This window comes from Nerophis lumbriciformis, linkage group LG07 (genome assembly GCF_033978685.3).
Source record: "Nerophis lumbriciformis linkage group LG07, RoL_Nlum_v2.1, whole genome shotgun sequence".
NCBI classification, from domain to species: Eukaryota; Metazoa; Chordata; class Actinopteri; order Syngnathiformes; family Syngnathidae; genus Nerophis; species Nerophis lumbriciformis.
The window spans coordinates 8,364,652-8,385,859 of NC_084554.2; the positions used below are offsets into that span (position 1 = coordinate 8,364,652).

General features: G+C 41.5%; 1 protein-coding gene across 3 annotated transcripts in view; it reads right to left on the bottom strand.

The window, feature by feature from the left end:
• col11a1a (collagen, type XI, alpha 1a) overlaps positions 1 to 21,208 on the bottom strand; it is a 243,243-nt gene that overhangs the window by 217,669 nt on the left and 4,366 nt on the right. For all 3 annotated transcript variants that reach the window (XM_061965881.2, XM_061965879.2, XM_061965880.2), the window contains exon 2: positions 2,388 to 2,552. In XM_061965881.2, coding sequence (XP_061821865.1) covers positions 2,388 to 2,552 — 165 coding nt within the window. The remainder of the gene's footprint in view (positions 1 to 2,387; positions 2,553 to 21,208) is intronic.

The window sequence follows — 21,208 nt, forward strand, 5'->3', positions numbered from 1 at the left end:
TTGTATTTTATTGTTTTAAATATTGAACGCTACAGGACATCACACTAATGTTACAAAGTATTTACTTTTGTCACCTATAACACAAGTCTGGGTTTCTGGGTGTTGTTGATAAATAGCTTCGGCTTTGCATAGTAGAGTTTTAACTTGCACTCGCAGACGTAGCGACGAACTGCAGTTACTGACAGTGGTTTTTTGAAGTGTTCCTGAGCCCATGTGGTGATATCCTTTACACACTGATGGGATCGAAGGTCACGGGCATTGCCGCTTACGTGCAGTGATTTCTCCAGATTCTCTGAACCTTTTGATGATATTACGGACAGTAGATGGTGAAATCCCTAAATTCCTTGCAATAGCTCGTTGAGAAATGTTTTTCTTAAAATGTTCGACGTTTTGCTCACACATTTGTTCACAAAGTGGTGACCCTCGCCCCGTCCTTGTTTCATTTTCATGAAAGCTGCTTTTATACCCAATCGTGGCACCCACCTGTTCCCAATTAGCCTGTTCACCTGTGGGATGTTCCAAATAAGTGTTTGATGAGCATTCCTTAACGTGCTCAGTCTTTTTTGCCACTTGTGCCAGCTTTTTTGAAGCATGTTTCAGGCATCAAATTCCAAATGAGCTAATATTTGCAAAAAATAACAAAGTTTTCCAGTTAGAACATTAAACATATTGTCTTTGCAGTCTATTGAATATAAGTATTCCGTTTTTATTTACCATTTACACAACGTGACAACTTCACTGGTTTTGGGTTTTGTAAATGAATCAAAGATGCATCAGTAATCGATTTCTAATGGAATGGTAGCTCCTGAATCGTAATCGAATGGTGAGGTGTCCAAAGATTCACATCAAAATGTGGTAATGTGACATGCATAAATAAAGCATTTAATGGTAATGTGTTATTTTTCCATTACTTCATTTGAAAAGTGAAATATTTGCCATTGGGAAATCCATCCATCCATCCATCCATTTTCTACCGCTTATTCCCTTCGGGGTCGTGGGGGCGCTGGAGCCTATCTCAGCTACAATCGGGCAGAAGGCGGGGTACACCCTGGACAAGTCGCCACCTCATCGCAGGGCCCATTGGGAAATGTGTTGGCATAAAAATGAATAGGACAATAACTAAAAACAAAAACATTATTAAATTTAAAAAGTAACATAAAAAAACAGTAGGGGGGAAACAAAATATCTTAAAGGTGCATTGTATTTATACACATTAGTTTGGATTAAATGACAAGTGGGCTTATTATTTTGAGTATATGATGTATATGTATTAGGGTTGTCCCGATACCACTATTTCGATACTTTTCCAAATAAAGGGGTACATAAAAAATGTCATTATTGGCTTTATTTTAACCAAAAATCTTAGGGTACATGAAACATATGTTTATTATTGCAATTTAGTCCTTAAATAAAATAGTGAACATACTAGACAACTTGTCTTTTAGTAGTAAGTAAACAAACAAAGACTTCTAATTAGTCTGCTGACGTATACAGTAACATATTGTGTCATTTATACACCTATTATTTTGTACACATTATAAAGGACAAACTGTAAAAATGTATCACTAATCCACTTGTTCATTTACTGTTAATATCTGCTTATTTCCAGTTTTAACATGTTCTATCCACACTTCTGTTAAAATGTAATAATCACTTATTCTTCTCTTCTTTGATACATTAGTTTTGGATGATACCACACATTTGGGTATCGATCCGATACCAAGTAGTTACAGGATCATGCATTGGTCATATTCAAAGTCCTCATGTGTCCATTATATGAACTTTTAAAAAAGCAAAAAATATTTAGTGACGATAAAAAAATATAGATGTCACCATAATAGGATCGACTGGATACGCTCTTGTACTTGGTATCATTACAGTGGATGTCAGGTGTAGATCCACCCATGGCGTTTGTTTACATTGTGACACCGGTGAGCTGTTGTATCCTCCTACGGTGTGTAGTGAAGCATGTTTAGCTATTCCTCGTCCTCCAGTGATAATGATACATGTAAGAAACATACCTTATTTGTCGCCATAGAGGCGAGGATTAGTGATTTAGAAGTAACTGAAACACTGCCGACTGCGGCTGGACGTTCATTTTTGATTCATTAGTACCGCTATACTATACTAGTACAGTACAACCCTAATATGTATATATATCTATATACTTTTCTCTTAAAATTGTCTAGAAGATGAAGAGTATTCCTGGTTTGAATTAAATACAATTGTTTTTAACTCTACTACGCAGCACACACCTCTGACATGCACAGTAAGAGATTATTATTAGTATGTCGTGTTGAAATAAGGCATTTAATCAACAAATTGTCAGCAAAATAACAACATGGCTAACAGAGAGGAAACAGAAAATAGAAGAAAGTGTGTCTTACCAGGGAATAGCTGCGTCGTGGGGGCGCTGATCTGGATCTGCTCGCCAACTCTGTATGCGGCGTCTGGCTTCGACGCTCTTCGGTTTGTGCAGAATCCAGACGTTTTTGTCACTCCTTCGGGGTAATTTTGAAATCCTAAAATTTGGAGCACGTCCACCGGCTGCGCTGTTAGGAGACACAGAGGCAACATGGGTCACGTGTTACTGTTAGGGTTCATTTCAACAACCGGGTGATGTGGCCACGATAAATAGGAGTTAACGACGTTTAAACTACGTCCTTGGTTCAACATCACTTAAAACATACTGTTGTACATTACATGTGTACACAGTATAGCACTGGGATTAACCTGCAAGACTATATCCCCGGTCAAAGAACCAAATAAACAATGTGCCGAGTGAGACCCATTCTTGCACCAGGGTAGGTTTACCAAGTTAGAAAGTCCCCCCAGAGTTTCCCATTCTCTTCCATCTGCTGCATAAAGGAACCTGTGTGGCACTGCCATGCCCACCGAGACCCGGGCCAAAGCACTGTCGCCTCTCGGTTTGAATTCTGGGTTGGTAGACCAGCTCTCAACAGACCAATGCCCAATCAAATGGCCAGAAAATATGTAAAAAGGAGGCCACGTCCCTTCGAAAAAGGTGTTTTTTGTTGGCATAGGAAAGGAAAATCCCGCTAAGGCAGGGATGTTCAACTGTAGGGCCGGGGGCCAAATCCGGCTCAGGAAAGACACCATACCGGCCCTTGAGCTCAGTTCAAAAAAATTTTGCAGTAAAACATTTTTGCAGTAAATTCCTAAAAACAGTAGTAAAGAGAAACCTGGAGCACTGCCAGGACATTGACAGATCTTTGCATGGATGTTTGAACACTGGGGTCCAAACTTGTGATTTGCATAACTGAGCCGTTCCTCAAGGCACCACTTTAAACCCTCTTTTTTCTGGGTCGTTAATCCAGTGGAGGAGTTCAAGTACCTCAAAGTCTTGTTCACGAGTGAGGGACGAGTGGATCGTAAGATCGACAGGCGGATCGGTGCGCCATCTGCAGTGATGCGGACCCTGCATCGGTCCGTCATGGTGAAGAAAGAGCTGAGCCGGAAGGCAAAGCTCTCAATTTACCGGTCGATCTACGTCCCTATCCTCACCCATGGTCATGAGCTTTGGACAAGATCACGGGTACGAACGGACGAAATGAGTTTCTTCCGTCAGGTGGCGGGGCTCTCCCTTAGAGATAGGGTGAGAAGCTCTGTATTCGGGAGGAGCTCAACAGTCAACAGTCAACTTTACTGTCAATTCTTCACATGTACAAGACAAACATCGAACACTGGGGTCCAAACTTCTGATTTGCATAACTGAGCCGCTCCTCAAGGCACCACTTTAAGCCCTCTTCTTTTTGTGTCGTTAATCCAGTGGAGGAGTTCAAGTACCTCTGGGTCTTTCTCTCGAGTGAGGGAAGAGTGATTGATTGATTGATTGATTGAAACTTTTATTAGTAGATTGCACAGTACAGTACATATTCCGTACAATTGACCACTAAATGGTAACACCCGAATAAGTTTTTCAACTTGTTTAAGTCAGGGTGCTGTGGATCGTGAGATCACCAGGCGGATTGGTGTGGTGTCTGCAGTGATGCGGAACCTGCATCGGTCCGTCATGGTGAAGAGAGAGCTGAGCCGGAAGGCAAAACTCTCAATTTACCGGTCTATCTACGTCCCCATCCTCACCTATGGTCATGAGCTTTGGACAAGATCACGGGTACAAGCAGCCGAAATTAGTTTCTTCCGTCGAGCTCTCCATTAGAGATAGGGTGAGAAGCTCTGTCATTCGGGAGTAGCTCGACAGTCAACACTCAACTTTACTGTCAATTCTTCACATGTACAAGACAAACATCGAACACTGGGGTCCAAACTTGTGATTTGCATAACAGAGCCGTTCCTCAAGGCACCACTTTAAACCCTCTTCTTTTTGGGTCGTTAACCTAGTGGAGGAGTTCAAGTACCTCGGGGTCTTGTTCACGAGTGAGGGAAGAGTCGATCGTGAGATCGACAGGCGGATCGGTGCGGCACTGCAGTAATGCGGACCCTGCGTCGGTCCGTCGTGGTGAAGAAAGAGCTGAGCCGGAGGGCAAAAGTCCCAATTTATCGGTCGATCTACGTTCCTATCCTACTTAAATATAGGGTGAGAAGCTCTGTCATTTGGGAGGAGCTCAACAGTCAACTTTACTGTCAATTATTCCCATGTACAAGACAAAATCGAACACTGGGGTCCAAACTTGTGATTTGCATAACTGAGCCATTCCTCAAGGCACGCCTTTAACGCCTCTCCTTTTTGGGTCGGTAATCTAGTGGAGGGGTTCAAGTACCTCAAGGTCTTGTTCACGAGTGAGGGAAAAGTGGATCATGAGATCGGCAGGCGGATCGGTGCGGCGTCTGCAGTAATGCGGAACCTGCATCAGTCAGTTGTGGTGAAGAAAGAGCTGAGCCGGAAGGCATAGCTCTCAATTTACCGGTCGATCTACGTCCCTATCCTCACCCATGGTCATGAGCTTTGGACAAGATCATGGGTACAAGCGACCAAAATTAGTTTCTTACATTGGGTGGCGGGGCTCTCCCTTAGAGATAGGGTGAGGACCTCTGTCATTCAGGAGGAGCTCAACAGTCAACAGTCAACTTTACTGTTAATTCTTCACATGTACAAGACAAAGAATCCAAGTTACGTTTTCAGCACAGTCCCACTCAAGAGCAGACAAACATTACAGGGAGACAGAACAGGACCACTGACGGGTCTGCCAATTTCCAGAGCCCCTTAAAAAGGTAAGAAACAGGTAAACATTGGGGGTGGGGGGAGTAAAAAAATGTTCAGTCTAAGGCGAGACTCCCGAGGAGGGGGTCCAGACTGAGGCCAACCAATATTCTACAACACAAATACAACGTTGAAACAACATGCTTTTTGACGACGTTTAGTCAATGTCAGGTTCTGACGCTGATTTCACCGTTGAAATTTGGTCATTTCCCAACCAATATTCCACAACACAAATACAACGTTGAAACAACATGCTTATTGACAACGTTTAATCAATGTTGGGTTGTGACGCTGATTTGACTGTTGAAATTTGGTCATTTCCAAACCAATATTCTACAACACAAATACAACATTGGAACAACATGCTTTTTGACAAAGTTTAACCAATGTTGGGTTCTGACGTTGATTTGACCTTTGAATTTTGGTCATTTCCCAACCCATATTCTACAACACAAATACAACGTTGAAACAACATGCTTTGACGATGTTTAATCAATGTTGGGTTGTGACGCTGATTTGACCATTGAATTTTGGTCACTTCCCAACCAATATTCTACAACACAAATACAACATTGGAACAACATGCTTTTTGATAAAGTTTAAACAATGTTGGGTTCTGACGTTGATTTGACCTTTGAATTTAGGTCATTTCCCAACCCATATTCTACAACACAAATACAACGTTGAAACAACATGCTATTTGACGATGTTTAATCAATGTTGGGTTTGGGCGCTGATTTTACCATTGAATTTTGGTCACTTCCCAACCAATATTCTACAACACAAATACAACATTGAAACAACATGCTATTTGGCGACGTTTAATAAATGTTAGGTTCTGACGCTGATTTGAGCATTGAATTTTGGTCATTTCCCAACCAATATTCTACTACACAAATACAACGTTAAAACAACATGATTTGTATGGACGTTTAATCAATGTTGGGTACGGGCACTGATTTGACCATTGAATTTTGGTCATTTCCCAACCAATATTTTCCAACACAAATACAACATTGAAACAACATGCTTTTTGACGACGTTTAATCAATGTTGGGTTCTAACGCTGATTTGACCATTGAATTTTGGTCATTTCCCAACCAATATTTTCCAACACAAATACAACATTGAAACAACATGCTTTTTGACGACGTTTAATCAATGTTGGGTTCTAACGCTGATTTGACCATTGAATTTTGGTCATTTCCCAACCAGTATTCTACAACACAAATACAACATTGAAACAACATGCTTTTTGACGACGTTTAATCAATGTTGGGTTTTGACTCTGATTTGACCATTAAATTTTGGTCATTTCCCAACCGACAACGTTGGACATCAACATTGTCTCAATTTACAAACTATTTTGCAACGTTGTTTCAAAGTCCGTTTTAAAAGACATGTACGTATAATCAACGTTGTATCAATGTCTTGTGCCTGCTGGGAAAGTCGATTGACACATTTGAGCGAGGAAATGTCGATTTTTTTAACTCTCTAAAGACTTTTTCGTCCTGGTGGCGCTTATAATACCCTGAATATACGACAATGAGTGTTTTTTGAAAACAAATATTTTCAAAGACAAATACAACAAAACACTAATAAATAACAACAGGTCCAGTACAAATAAAATAACAATATTCTATTGGATGGATGCAAAGAGTAGTTTGATGACCCATTGGCTTCATTGATCGGTATCATCAATGAGTGCATGTGACAGGAAGAAAAGCTCTGAGTCGCTTGGAGAGGAGTCCTTTGCTGACCTCACTTCATTTGCATACATCTCTCATGTTTCTTTCAAGGGTAAACATTAGCACTGTCAAATTTACCGCATTAACTCACGCGATCAATAACCAAACATTATCAAATAAATTACGTCCATTCGAGTGAAACGCTTTGAAAAATGTCTGACCATAAGATTGCATTTATGTCAAAAATATCGGGGTCTTTTTATAAGTTAATTCAAATTGTGCAAGCAAGAAAAATCAAAGTTGCCATTAAGTAAAAATGTGCCAGTCTTGTGTTTTGTTCGGCGCTACAAAGTGTTTGTACTGTAAGTATTGTATTTATTCCACATCAGCTGTTTGATTGATCCTACTTGTGTTTTCTATTATAAAATTTGGTGGCGTTGAAATCGCCATGTAATATTGCTGATGGTGCATCGAGCGAGCTTGAAAACCGAAACCTTACTTTTGAGCGCTTTCAATCAGACATACTTGCTTTGTCGGCATGGAAAGTTCCAACATTACCTCGAGGCAGTCTGCTATGAATACGTCTGTTTGCCCGCCAAGTGCTTGAGCCGGGGTGTAGAAACTTGCTAAAAAAAAATTGACACAAACCAGTACAAGGGATGTAACGATAAACGTCATTAATGACAACCACGGTCGAACTCCCGACGGTTAGCATTACTGTTTTAGATTAAAATTTGCGAAAAACAGTGATCGTTAAGCTCACAGACTAACTGGTGCCAGTTTGAAAACAAGAGACATTAACATCTTTCCCCATTAATAAACAACATGCTCCAATCCAAACCTGTAAAAACACGTTGCTGTCTGACCAACTAAGCTATTTAAATGTGCACATTGAACCTACGAGCTGTGCTTTCATTTCTAAGGTGCGTTCAAGGACCGCTGAACAAAGTAGGACGCCACAACACCCAACAGAAATAATAAATAATAGTAATAAATTGTATTTGTTGTGCACTTTTCAAATAAATAACTCTTAACGTGCTACAGTATATGCCAATATGAAAAATAATAACTTCTTAGCTAATAAAACAGATAAAATACTAAGACTAAAACATTATCAGTGAAGGTTTTCTAACAGTGTGTGTATTTATTTGAGTTATTTAAACTTGAATGATCTACAAGGGAAATTGTTCCACACAGTAGCCCAGTTACAAAGGATGGAAAGAATAAGGATGGAAATGATAAGGATGGAAAGGATAATGCACACAAGGGCACAAAAAGAGGGTGAAAACAAAAGGTATAAAGAAGACAAAAATGTACCATAGTAGCAATATACAATATAACATATATGTAATATTTATATATTATATATACAGTATATAATGTATACAATATATATAACAAATCCCAATTACCATGTACAATATTACGGTATATGTAAGAGCTGCAGCAAAAAAAAAAATAATAATTGAAAAAAAAAATATATATATATACAGGTATATATATATATATTTTTTTCAATTATTTGCAATATAATATATATATATATATATATATATATATATATATATATATATATATATATATATATATATATATATATATTTTTTTTTTTTTTTTTTAATTTATTTATTTATTTTTTTTTTAATTAAAAAAAACTAGATGAGGCAATTCCTGAAGGAGTTGCGTGCGAATGCTCCAATGCTGAAGTTGAACTGAAATTCTGGAATTTTTTTTTACAACTGTTGAAGTAGAGCACACAATTCCCAAACAGGCTGAATATTTTGAAGCCAGAACAGTTGGAATCAGATGAAAAATGTGGGAATTGTGGAACTTTGAAGAATGTCCCATAGATTTCAATGGGAATTTCCAAAGATTTGGGAATTTCGGGAAAAGCGGAAATTTTTTGGAAAATGGTAAAAAAAAAAAAATATGTCAACGGTCTGAATGAGTTTAAATGGTTGGTGTTGAAATATTTCAAATCGGTTAAGAAATGTTGAAGTAGTAACATGTTGAATTGAGAAATGGTATAACGGAATTCCTGGAATTTCGGTAAAACTGGGAATTTTTCCAGTTCAAAAAACAACTTTGTTTTTTGTCTTGATTAAGAGGAATGTTTTAACGGTGGAACGGTTGGAATGCATTGAAAAATGCGGAAGGAGTAGTCGCCAGAAAAAAGGGTGGAAATAGGGCTTTGGAAAAGCAGGAATTCTGGAAAATCCTGGAATTTCTTTTAACCTGGATTTTAGTTTGAATTTCCAGAATGGTGGAATGTATTGAAGGTAGAATGGTTTGAATAGGTTGAAACATGTGGAAATGGTGGAAGTTTGAAAAATGGCCAATTCATTTTGAATGGGAAAAATGTCCCGGAAAAACCTGGAATTCTGGTAAAATCCTGGAATTTTTTTTTAACTTGGAAAAATTCTAGTTTGAATTTACAGGATGGTGGAATGTGTTGCAGGTGGAATGGTTTGAATCAGTTGAAAAATGTGGAAATGGTGGAAGTTTGAAAAATGGCCAATTCATTTTGAATGGGAAAAATGTCCGGAAAAACCTGGAATTATGGAAAATCCTGGAATTTTTTTGAACTTGGAAAATATATAGTTTGAATTTCCAGGATGGTGGAATGTGTTGAAGGTGGAATGGTTTGAATCGGTTGAAAAATGTGGAAATGGGGGAAGTTTGAAAAATGGCCAATTCATTTTGAATGGGAAAAATGTCCCGGAAAACCTGGAATTCTGGGAAATCTGGGAATTTTTGGAATTTGACAAGGAAAAGCCCGCCATTCACGAAGAGGCTGAACAGTTTGAAGTTGGAACGGTTTGAAATGGGTGAAAAATGTGGAAGTTAGCGCGCGCCAAAATCTGGTGAAGAAGAAGAATACGTTGATAAAAACCATATGTGTGAATGCTTTGGAGCATTCACACAATAAAATAAAAGTACCGCAATAATAATGATAATGTTGGTCACAATAACATTGTTAAGGGCCGAATTGCTACTCAGTCAGTTACCTGTAAAAGTATGGAGTCCGGTCCCCCACTGTCCTACTGGAAAAGGGCAAAAATATCCAACAAGCTTCTGCACGGAAAACTTGGGAGAAGTTTCACGTTTGTTGCAATAAGCCAACGCTCTTTGGTCACGTTTGTGTTTCTAATTTGGGATGAAAACGTCGGGGGACACGCCGGCTTAGAGGACAAACAAGAGAGAGGCAAAAGAAAATATTGTGTTAAAAGTTGAGAGGCTCTCGTGACGGAGGACTGTGACTGCTTGTGTTAGAAGGCTTTATTTTGGAGAAGGAACTGAGGAAGTCCTGCAGGGCGGCGTTCAGTTACCCACTGCTCGCATGTTCCAGATGTGGCCGGGCTGAGACCCTCGCACCGTGCTGGGAAAATGGTTAAGGTGCCGCAAAGACCCGAGTAGACCAGAATATTGAAATCACGATTACTAATCACCATCCATCCATCCATCCATCTTCTTACGCTAATCCGAGGTCAGGTCGCGGGGGCAGCAGCCTAAGCAGGGAAGCCCAGACTTCCCTTTCCCCAGCCACTTCGTCCAGCTCCTCCCGGGGGATCCCGAGGCGTTCCCAGGCCAGCCGGGAGACATAGTCTTCCCAACGTGTCCTGGGTCTTCCCCGTGGCCTCCTACCGGTCGGACGTGCCCTAAACACCTCCCTAGGGAGGCGTTCGGGCGGCATCCTGACCAGATACCCGAACCACCTCATCTGGCTCCTCTCCATGTGGAGGATCTGCGGCTTTACTTTGAGATCCTCCCGGATGACAGAGCTTCTCACCCTATCTCTAAGGGAGAGACCCGCCACCCGGCGGAGGAAACTCGTGATCTTGTCCTTTCAGTCCTAACCCAAAGTTCATGACCATAGGTGAGGATGGGAACGTAGATCGACAGGTAAATTGAGAGCTTTGCCTTCCGGCTCAGCTCCTTCTTCACCACAACGGATCGATACAGCGTCCGCATTACTGAAGACGCCGCACCGATACGCCTGTCGGTCTCACCATCTACTTTTCCCTCACTCGTGAACAAGACTCCAAGGTACTTGAACTCCTCCACTTGGGGCAGGGTCTCCTCCCCAACCCGGAGATGGCACTCCACCCTTTTCCGGGCGAGAACCATGGACTCGGACTTGGAGGAGCTGATTCTCATCCCAGTCGCTTCACACTCGGCTGCGAACTGATCCAGTGAGAGCTGAAGATCCTGGCCAGTTGAAGCCATCAGGACCACATCATCTGCAAAAAGCAGAGACCTAATCCTGCAGCCACCAAACCGGATTTCCTCAACGCCTTGACTGCGCCTAGAAATTCTGTCCATAAAAGTTATGAACAGAATGGGTGACAAAGGGCAGCCTTGGCGGAGTCCAACCCTCACTGGAAACGTGTCCGACTTACTGCCGGCAATGCGTACCAAGCTCTGACACTGATCGTACAGGGAGCGGACGATCACGATTACCATATTTTCCGGACTATAAGACGCACTTGAAATCATTTTTTTCCCTCAAAACTCGACAGTGCGCCTAATGTACAGAATGACGGGGGGTGTATATTGTAGTGTCCCGGAAGAGTTAGTGCTGCGATGGGTTCTGGGTATTTGTTCTGTTGTGTTTATGTTGTGTTACGGTGCGGATGTTCTCCCGAAATGTGTTTGTCATTCATGTTTGATGTGGGTTCACAGTGTGGCGCATATTTGTAACAGTGTTAAAGTTGTTTGTACGGCCACCCTCAGTGTGACCTGTATGGCTGTTGACCAAGTATGCATTGCTTTCACTTGTGTGTGTGTGAAAAGCCGTAGATATGATGTGATTGGGCCGGCACGCAAAGGCAGTGCCTTTAAGGCACGCCCCCAATATTGTTGTCGGGGTGGAAATCGGGAGAAATTCGGGAGAATAGTTGCCCCGGGAGATTTTCGGGAGTGGCACTGAAATTCGGGAGTCTCCCGGGAAAATTGGGAGGATTGGCAAGTATGACCGGGAGACGCAACTGCTCTGTACTTCTCCCTACGTCCGTGTATCACTCCGTACAGCGGCGTTTTAAAAAGTCATAAATTTAAGTTTTTGAAACTGATAATTTCCGATATTACATTTTAAAGCATTTATCGGCCGATAATATCGGCAGTCCGATATTATCGGACATCTCTAGTTCTTACTTATATCTGTCAGTAAACTCACCATGAAAGCACTAAAGCATACCGGTGTAATGAGTTTACATTATTCACCCAAAGAACTTTAGTTATTAGAGAGTTCCGGTCGGACGGTTTTTCACGGGACACATTTCCGGTGTTGTTGTTTCCGGATGAGGAGACGCTGCTCTGTTATTGATTGAAGTAAAGTACGAACAGTTAGCGTCATCTTTTGACACTTCTTCCACTCCCGTCCTTGCACGCTACACCGCTACAACAAAGATGACGGGGAGAAGACGCTGTGGAAGGTGAGCCACGTAAATAAGACCGCCCGACACGGTAGTCGATAAGCTTCTTCTTTTTCTCTATCTTCTTGTTATGGGACATTCATCCTCCTCTGTTGCCATTTCTAATATAAAGTAGTGTAAAGTTCTTACTTATATCTGTCAGTAAAATCACCATGAAAGCGCTAAAACATACCGGTGTAGTGAGTTTACATTATTCACCCAAGGAACTTTAGTTATTAGAGAGTTCCGGTCGGACGGTTTTTCACGGGACACATTTCCGGCTTTGTTGTTGTTTCTGGATGAGGAGACGCTGCTCCGTTATTGATTGAAGTAAAGTCCGAACAGTTAGCGTCATCTTTTGACACTTCTTCCATGCCCGTCCTTGCACGCTACACCACTACAACAAAGATGACGGGGAGAAGACGCTGTGGAAGGTGAGCCACGTAAATAAGACCGCCCGACACGGTAGTCGATAAGCTTCTTCTTTGTCTCTATCTTCTTGTTATGGGACATTCATCCTCCACTGTTGCATTTTTAATATACAGTAGTGTAAAGTTCTTACTTATATCTGTCAGTAAACTCGCCATGAAAGCGCTAAAACATACCGGTGTAGTGAGTTTACATTATTCACCCAAGGAACTTTAGTTATTAGAGAGTTTCGGTCGGACGTTTTTTCACGGGACATGTGTCCGGCGGATGAGGAGATGCTGCTCCGTTATTGATTGAAGTAAAGTCCGAATGTCATTAAAACAGTTAGCGCCATCTTTTGACACTTCTTCCACTCCCGTCTTTGCACGCTACACCGCTACAACAAAGATGACGGGGAGAAGACGCTGTGGAAGGTGAGCCACGTAAATAAGACCGCCCGACACCCTACTCGATAAGCTTCTTCTTTTTCTCTATCTTCTTGTTATGTGACATTCATCCTCCACTGTTGCCATTTCTAATATAAAGTAATGTAAAGTTCTTACTTATATCTGTCAGTAAACTCACCATGAAAATACTAAAACAAACCGGTGTAATGAGTTTACATTAATCACCCAAAGAACTTTAGTTATTAGAGAGTTCCGGTCGGACGGTTTTTCACGGGACACATTTACGGTGTTGTTGTTGTTTCCGAATGAGGAGACGCTGCTCCGTTATTGATTGAAGTAAAGTACGAACAGTTAGCGTCATCTTTTGACACTTCTTCCACCCCCGTCCTTGCATGCTACACCGCTACAACAAAGATGACGGGGAGAAGACGCTGTGGAAGGTGAGCCACGTAAATAAGACCGCCCGACACCCTACTCGATAAGCTTCTTCTTTTTCTCTATCTTCTTGTTATGTGACATTCATCCTCCACTGTTGCCATTTCTAATATGAAGTAGTGTAAAGTTCTTACTTATATCTGTCAGTAAACTCACCATGAAAGCCCTAAAACATACCGGTGTAGTGAGTTTACATTATTCACCCAAAGAACTTTAGTTATTAGAGAGTTCCGGTCGGACGGTTTTTCACGGGACACATTTACGGTGTTGTTGTTGTTTCCGGATGAGGAGACGCTGCTCTGTTATTGATTGAAATAAAGTACGAACAGTTAGCGTCATCTTTTGACACTTCTTCCACCCCCGTCCTTGCACGCTACACCGCTACAACAAAGATGACGGGGAGAAGACGCTGTGGAAGGTGAGCCACGTAAATAAGACCGCCCGACACCCTACTCGATAAGCTTCTTCTTTTTCTCTATCTTCTTGTTATGGGACATTCATCCTCCACTGTTGCCATTTCTAATATAAAGTAGTGTAAAGTTCTTACTTATATCTGTCAGTAAACTCACCATGAAAGCACTAAAACATACCGGTGTAGTGAGTTTACATTATTCACCCAAGGAACTTTAGTTATTAGAAAGTTCCGGTCGGACGGTTTTTCACGGGACATGTGTCCGGCGGATGAGGAGATGCTGCTCCGTTATTGATTGAAGTAAAGTCCGAATGTCATTAAAACAGTTAGCGCCATCTTTTGACACTTCTTCCACCCCCGTCCTTGCACGCGACACCGCTACAATAAAGATGGCGGGGAGAAGACGCTGTCGAAGGTGAGCCACGTAAATAAGACCGCCCGACACGGTAGTCGATAAGCTTCTTCTTTTTCCCTATCTTCTTGTTATGGGACATTCATCCTCCACTGTTACCATTTCTAATATAAAGTAGTGTAAAGTTCTTACTTATATCTGTCAGTAAACTCACCATGAAAGCACTAAAACATACCGGTGTAGTGAGTTTACATTATTCACCCAAAGAACTTTAGTTATTAGAGAGTTCCGGTCGGACGGTTTTTCACGGGACACATTTCCGGCCTTGTTGTTGTTTCCGGATGAGGAGACGCTGCTCCGTTATTGATTGAAGTAAAGTCCGAACAGTTAGCGCCATCTTTTGACACTTCTTCCACTCCCGTCCTTGCACGCTACACTGCTACAACAAAGATGACGGGGAGAAGACGCTGTGGAAGGTGAGCCACGTAAATAAGACCGCCCGACACCCTACTCGATAAGCTTCTTCTTTTTCTCTATCTTCTTGTTATGGGACATTCATCCTCCACTGTTGCCATTTCTAATATAAAGTAGTGTAAAGTTCTTACTTATATCTGTCAGTAAACTCGCCATGAAAGCGCTAAAACATACCGGTGTAGTGAGTTTACATTATTCAACCAAAGAACTTTAGTTATTAGAGAGTTCCGGTCGGACAGTTTTTCACGGGACATGTGTCCGGCGAATGAGGAGACGCTGCTCCGTTATTGGTTGAAGTAAAGTCCGAATGTCACTAAAACAGTTAGCGCCATCTTTTGACACTTCTTCCACCCCCGTCCTTGCACGCTACACCGCTACAACAAAGATGACGGGGAGAAGACGCTGTGGAAGGTGAGCCACGTAAATAAGACCGCCCACAAAACGGTGCATAATGAAGAGACTGTCAGAAAGCGACTTGAAGAAGATGTGTAAAACATCATCAATGCCAGTGTTATTCAACCTTTTTTAAAGCAAGGCACATTTTTTTCATAAAAAAATACGGAGGCACACCACTAGCAGAAAACGTATAAAAATGAAACCACCAGGTTGTCGTGCCTTATTTGGAGTTTGTTTGTGTTTTCCTGTGTGTCGTGCTTTAGTTCTTGTCTTGCGCTGTTATTTTGGTGGACCTTCCTGTTTTGTTGGTGTTTTCCTGTTGCAGTTTCATGTCTTCCTTTGAGTGCTATTCCTTGCACCTGCTTTGTTTTAGCAAGCAAGGCTATTTAAGTTAAGATGCTATCCTGTGTGTGGACACTGTTGATTGTCATGTCATGCACGGCTGTACTTTGTGGACGCCGGAAGTTTTTGCTGTCTTCCAGCATTTTGTTTCTGTTTACTTTGTACCCAGTTCAGTTTTGCTTTCGTTTTGCATAGCCTTTGCCTTTTCCTTTCCCTTTCGTTCATTTTTGGTTCAAGCATTACATACCTTTTTTTTTTTTTTACCTGCGCACTGCCTCCTGCTGTGGTCTGCATATTGGAATCACAACAAACCATCCTCGTCTCACCCGACACATTCCGACTTTTACAAAGCATTACGTGGTTACCCAGCCGAGTTGTATACAGCACAGACACTAAGCAACGGCACATTATTTGCAGATTATAATTATTGATTTGCAAAAAGTATTTTTTGGACCAATTAGGTGAAGTTCTTCCTGAGGGTGTTTCAGTGTTATAACTTCACCTTTATCTTTAGTTTTTAAGCCAAAATGCGTCCATTCTCCCTTTTCTGTCTACACACTGTGTCTGCTTGTAAGTACTCTGTGTGTGTGCGCTGCCGAACATGCTCCTCTGCTCGTAAATATAAAATAATATATAAAATAGTTTTAAAAAAATATGGTGAACCGGTACTTTTCAAACAGAGTATAGTACCGTTTTTGATTCAATAGTCCTGCGATGGTATACTAGTACCGGTATACCGTACAACCCTACTTTGGGCATTCTCTCTTTCGTAGCTGTTGGTCCATAAGTCTATGTGGATGTTAGCTTCACGTCACGAGCTAACGATGGCAGTTGATGAAAGAAGGAAAGAGTTATTTTTTTTATGCTGAACTTGTCGCCGCACCTCGATAGTTTGTTTGGATGTGCACACCAACGCAGATTTGACCTGCAGTTTGTCGAGTTTGAGCGGGAGGAGGCTTAGGGAACGGCGAGGTGTGCAGGCGTGTTCCGGGGTTAAAATGTGGGTCAGATCTAGTATTCGACTTAGATTGGTCAGATCAGTGTTCGACTTAGATTGGTCAGATCTAGTCCTAGACTTAGATTGGTCAGATCCATGCTTAGATTTAGATCGGTCAGATCTAGTCTTAGACTTAGATTGTTCAGATCCATGCTTAGATTTAGATTGGTCAGATCTAGTCTTAGACTTAGATTGGTCCGATCTGGTCATACACTTAGATTGGTCAGATCAAGTCCTAGACTTAGATTGGTCAGTTTTAGTCTTTGACTTAGATTGGTCAGATCCAGTCTTGGATTTAGATTGGTCAGATCTAGTCCTAGACTTAGATTGGTCAGATCCATGCTTAGATTTAGATTGGTCAGATATAGTCTTAGACTTAGATTGGTCCAATCTGGTCATACACTTAGATTGGTCAGGTCTAGTCTTCGACTTACATTAGTCAGATCTAGTGTTAGACTTAGATTGGTCAGATCTAGTCATAGACTTAGATTGGTCAGATCCAGTTTTAGATTTAGATTGGTCAGATCTAGTCTTAGACTTAGATTGGTCAGATCTAGTCTTAGACTTAGATTGGTCGGGTCCAGTCTTAGATTTAGATTGGTCACATCTAGTCCTAGACTTAGATTGGTCAGATTTAGTCTTTGACTTAGATTGGTCATCCAGTCTTAGATTTAGATTGGTCAGATCTAGTCCTAGACTTAGATTGGTCAGATCTATTCTTAGACTTAGATTGGTTAGATCCAGTCTTAGACTTAGATTGGTCAGATCTAGTCTTAGACTTAGATTGGTCAGATCTAGTCTAACGGCTGGTGCCAATACCTCGGTAGGCTTCATCAGTTCATATTCATAGACTTAGATTGGTCAGATCTCGTCTTAGATCTAGATTGCTCAGATCTAGTCTTAGACTTAGATTGGTCAGATCTTGTCATCGACTTAGATTGGTCAGATCTAGTCTTAGACTTAGATTGGTCAGATCTTGTCTTCGACTTAGATTGGTCAGATCTAGTCTTAGACTTAGATTGGTCAGATCTAGTCTTCGACTTAGATTGGTCAGATCTAATCTTAGACTTAGATTGGTCAGATCTAGTCTAACGGCTGGTGCCAATACCTCGGTAGGCTTCATCAGTTCATATTCATAGACTTAGATTGGTCAGATCTCGTCTTAGATCTAGATTGCTCAGATCTAGTCTTAGACTTAGATTGGTCAGATCTAGTCTTCGACTTAGATTGGTCAGATTTAGTCTAACGGCTGGTGCCAATACCTTGGTAGGCTTCATCAGTTCATATTCATAGACTTAAATTGGTCAGATCTAGTCTTAGACTTAGATGGGTCAGATCTAGTCTTAGATTTAGTTTGGTCAGATCTAGTCTTGGATTTAGATTGGTCAGATCTAGTCCTAGCCTTAGATTGGTCAGATCTAGTCTTAGACTTAGATTGGTCAGATCCAGTCTTTGACTTAGATTGGTCAGATCTAGTCTTAGATTTAGATTGGTCAGATCTAGTCCTAGACTTAGATTGGTCAGATCTAGTCTTGGACTTAGATTGGTCAGATCTAGTCTTAAATTTAGATTGGTCAGATCTAGTCCTAGACTTAGATTGGTCAGATGCAGTCTTCGACTTAGATTGGTCAGATCTAGTCTTAGACTTAGATTGGTCAGATCTTGTCTTCGACTTAGATTGGTCAGATCTAGTCTTAGACTTAGATTGGTCAGATCTAGTCTTCGACTTAGATTGGTCAGATCTAATCTTAGACTTAGATTGGTCAGATCTAGTCTAACGGCTGGTGCCAATACCTCGGTAGGCTTCATCAGTTCATATTAATAGACTTAGATTGGTCAGATCTCGTCTTAGATCTAGATTGCTCAGATCTAGTCTTAGACTTAGATTGGTCAGATCTAGTCTTCGACTTAGATTGGTCAGATTTAGTCTAACGGCTGGTGCCAATACCTTGGTAGGCTTCATCAGTTCATATTCATAGACTTAAATTGGTCAGATCTAGTCTTAGACTTAGATGGGTCAGATCTAGTCTTAGATTTAGTTTTGTCAGATCTAGTCTTGGATTTAGATTGGTCAGATCTAGTCCTAGCCTTAGATTGGTCAGATCTAGTCTTAGACTTAGATTGGTCAGATCCAGTCTTCGACTTAGATTGGTCAGATCTAGTCTTAGATTTAGATTGGTCAGATGCAGTCTTCGACTTAGATTGGTCAGATTTAGTCTTAGATTTAGATTGGTCAGATCTAGTCCTAGACTTAGATTGGTCAGATCTAGTCTTAGACTTAGATTGGTCAGATCCAGTCTTAGAGTTAGATTGGTCAGATTTAGTCCTAGACTTAGATTGGTCAAATCTAGTCTAACGGCTGGTGCCAATACCTCGGTAGGCTTCATCAGTTCATATTCATAGACTTAGATTGGTCAGATCTAGTCTTAGATCTAGATTGCTCAGATCTCTGCCCACTGCTCCCCTCACCTCCCAGATGGTGAACAAAGGGGTGGGTCAAATGCAGAGGACAAATTTCACCACACCTAGTGTGCGTGTGACAATCATTGGTACTTTAACTTTTTTTTAGTGTTAGACTTAGGTTGGTCAGATCTAGTCTTAGCCTTAGATTGGTCAGATCTAGTGTAACGGCTGATGCCAATACCTCAGTAGGCTTCATCAGTTCATGCTCATAGACTTAAATTGGTCAGATCTCGTTTTAGACTTAGATTGTCAGTCCAGCGGCTGATGACAAAACCCCAAATATTTATACTCCAAAAACCAGGTTGGTGTGCCTGGGCAAGGATGGTTCCGCCCTATCGTAGTGAGAATAACAACTCTTTTAATGCAAACGAGCAAACCTAAATGTCAAAGCAGACGAAGTGTAATCCTCGTTAGCATTGAGGTATTGCGTGGCAGAACGAGCGCTGTGGATCGACTACTACCAGTCCAAAATAGTCGGAATCACCCACGTAAGCATTCCATTCAGTTGTACACAAATGGTACACATGGCATTCTGATCACCTTCTGTGACCAGAATGTTTCTAACTCCCGTTATTTGGGGGACGGCGTGGCACGGTGGGTAGAACGACCACACCAGCAACTTGAGGGTTCCGGTTTCGATCCCCATCTCTGGCCATCCAAGTCTCTGCCGTGGTGTCCTTGGGCAACACACTTCACCCTTTCTCCCAGTGCCACTCACACTGGTGAATGAATGATAGGTTGTGGTCGGCGGGGCCGTAGTCGCAAACAGGCAGTCTACCCCAAGGCAGCTGTGGCTACAAATGTAGCTTACCACCACCTAAGTGTGAATGGGGAGTGAATATAAGGGGTTCTCACTTCTCCATGAGCGCTTTGAGTATCTAGTCGATAGAAAAGCGCTATATACATCTGATCCATTATTATTATTATTTGTTGGAGGCTAAATTGCAGAGTCTTTTAGGAATGGTTGAAAGGACAGTGTTGTATGTGGGAGACAGGTGGTGTCAGAGACCACCTCCTCTGTTCAAGGATGTTTTTTCAACCTTGACATGGATGGCTTCCCTCACTCCTCTTTCGTACCATCCGTCCCCCCTGTCCAGAATCTGTAAATTGTTCTCAAAGGGGTGCTGTTTCTCCCTGAGGTGCAGGTACGCCCCCTGGTGGTTGGCTGACTGTTGGTTGTGAAAATGCTTGAATTGATATGCAGCGGAGCCGGCTTTTTAAAAATGTTGATACCGCCGACGGTCACCCTCATTTTTACGTAGCTAAAATTCTATTATAATATTTTCCGGACCATAGGGCGCACCGGATTATAAGGCACACTGCCGATGAATGGTTTATTTTCGATCTTTTTTCATATATAAGCAGCGTCTCCTCATCCGTCGGAAATGTGTCCCGTGAAAAACCGTCCGAGCGGAACTCTCTAATAACCAAAGTTCCTTGGGTGAATAATGTAAACTCACTATACCGGTATGTTTTAGCGCTTTCATGGTGAGTCTACTGACAGATATAAGTAAGAACTTTACACTACTTTATATTACAAATGGCAACAGCGGAGGATGAATGTCACATAACAAGAAGATAGAGAAAAAGAAGAAGCTTATGGACTACGACATCGGCACGGACTACAAAGGCGGACGTGCGCTATTTTTCAGGACTTATGCAGATCCCAAGTCCAGATCAACAGGCACCAGAAGGTAAGAAAAGTTGCTTTTGCATAATATTGTGAAACAAAATGCCAGATAATGTCTTACCTTTTCAACACACCATAATAACACTCCTATGTTGAAGCACAGTACAATCCATCAAGCGGTGTGGCTTCATAGCTTACCAAAGTCCTACTAAAACATGTTGATCGATTTTTGAGCGCCGTGTGTAATGTTCTATATTTTCAATGGAACATATAAAATGTTGGTGTTGTTTACTTGAGTCATATTGCAGTCTACACACATCTCTTATGTGTGACTGCCATCTACTGGTCACACTTATCATTTCACTATGTACCAAATAAAATAGCTTCAAGGTCGGTAAGCAAAACCAGAATTATTCTTTTCATTAGGTGCACCGTCGAGTTTTGAGAATTTTTTTTTTTTAAATGCGCCTTATAGTCCGGAAAATACGGTTATAGTGCAGCCCTAGACCAGAGACACTTCCTCTATTATTCCTCATGCAGATTCTAGAGAAAAGGGAAGCTGGACAAATTTGATGTCATGCCCACTACAGGTGTATCGACCTCTTCCC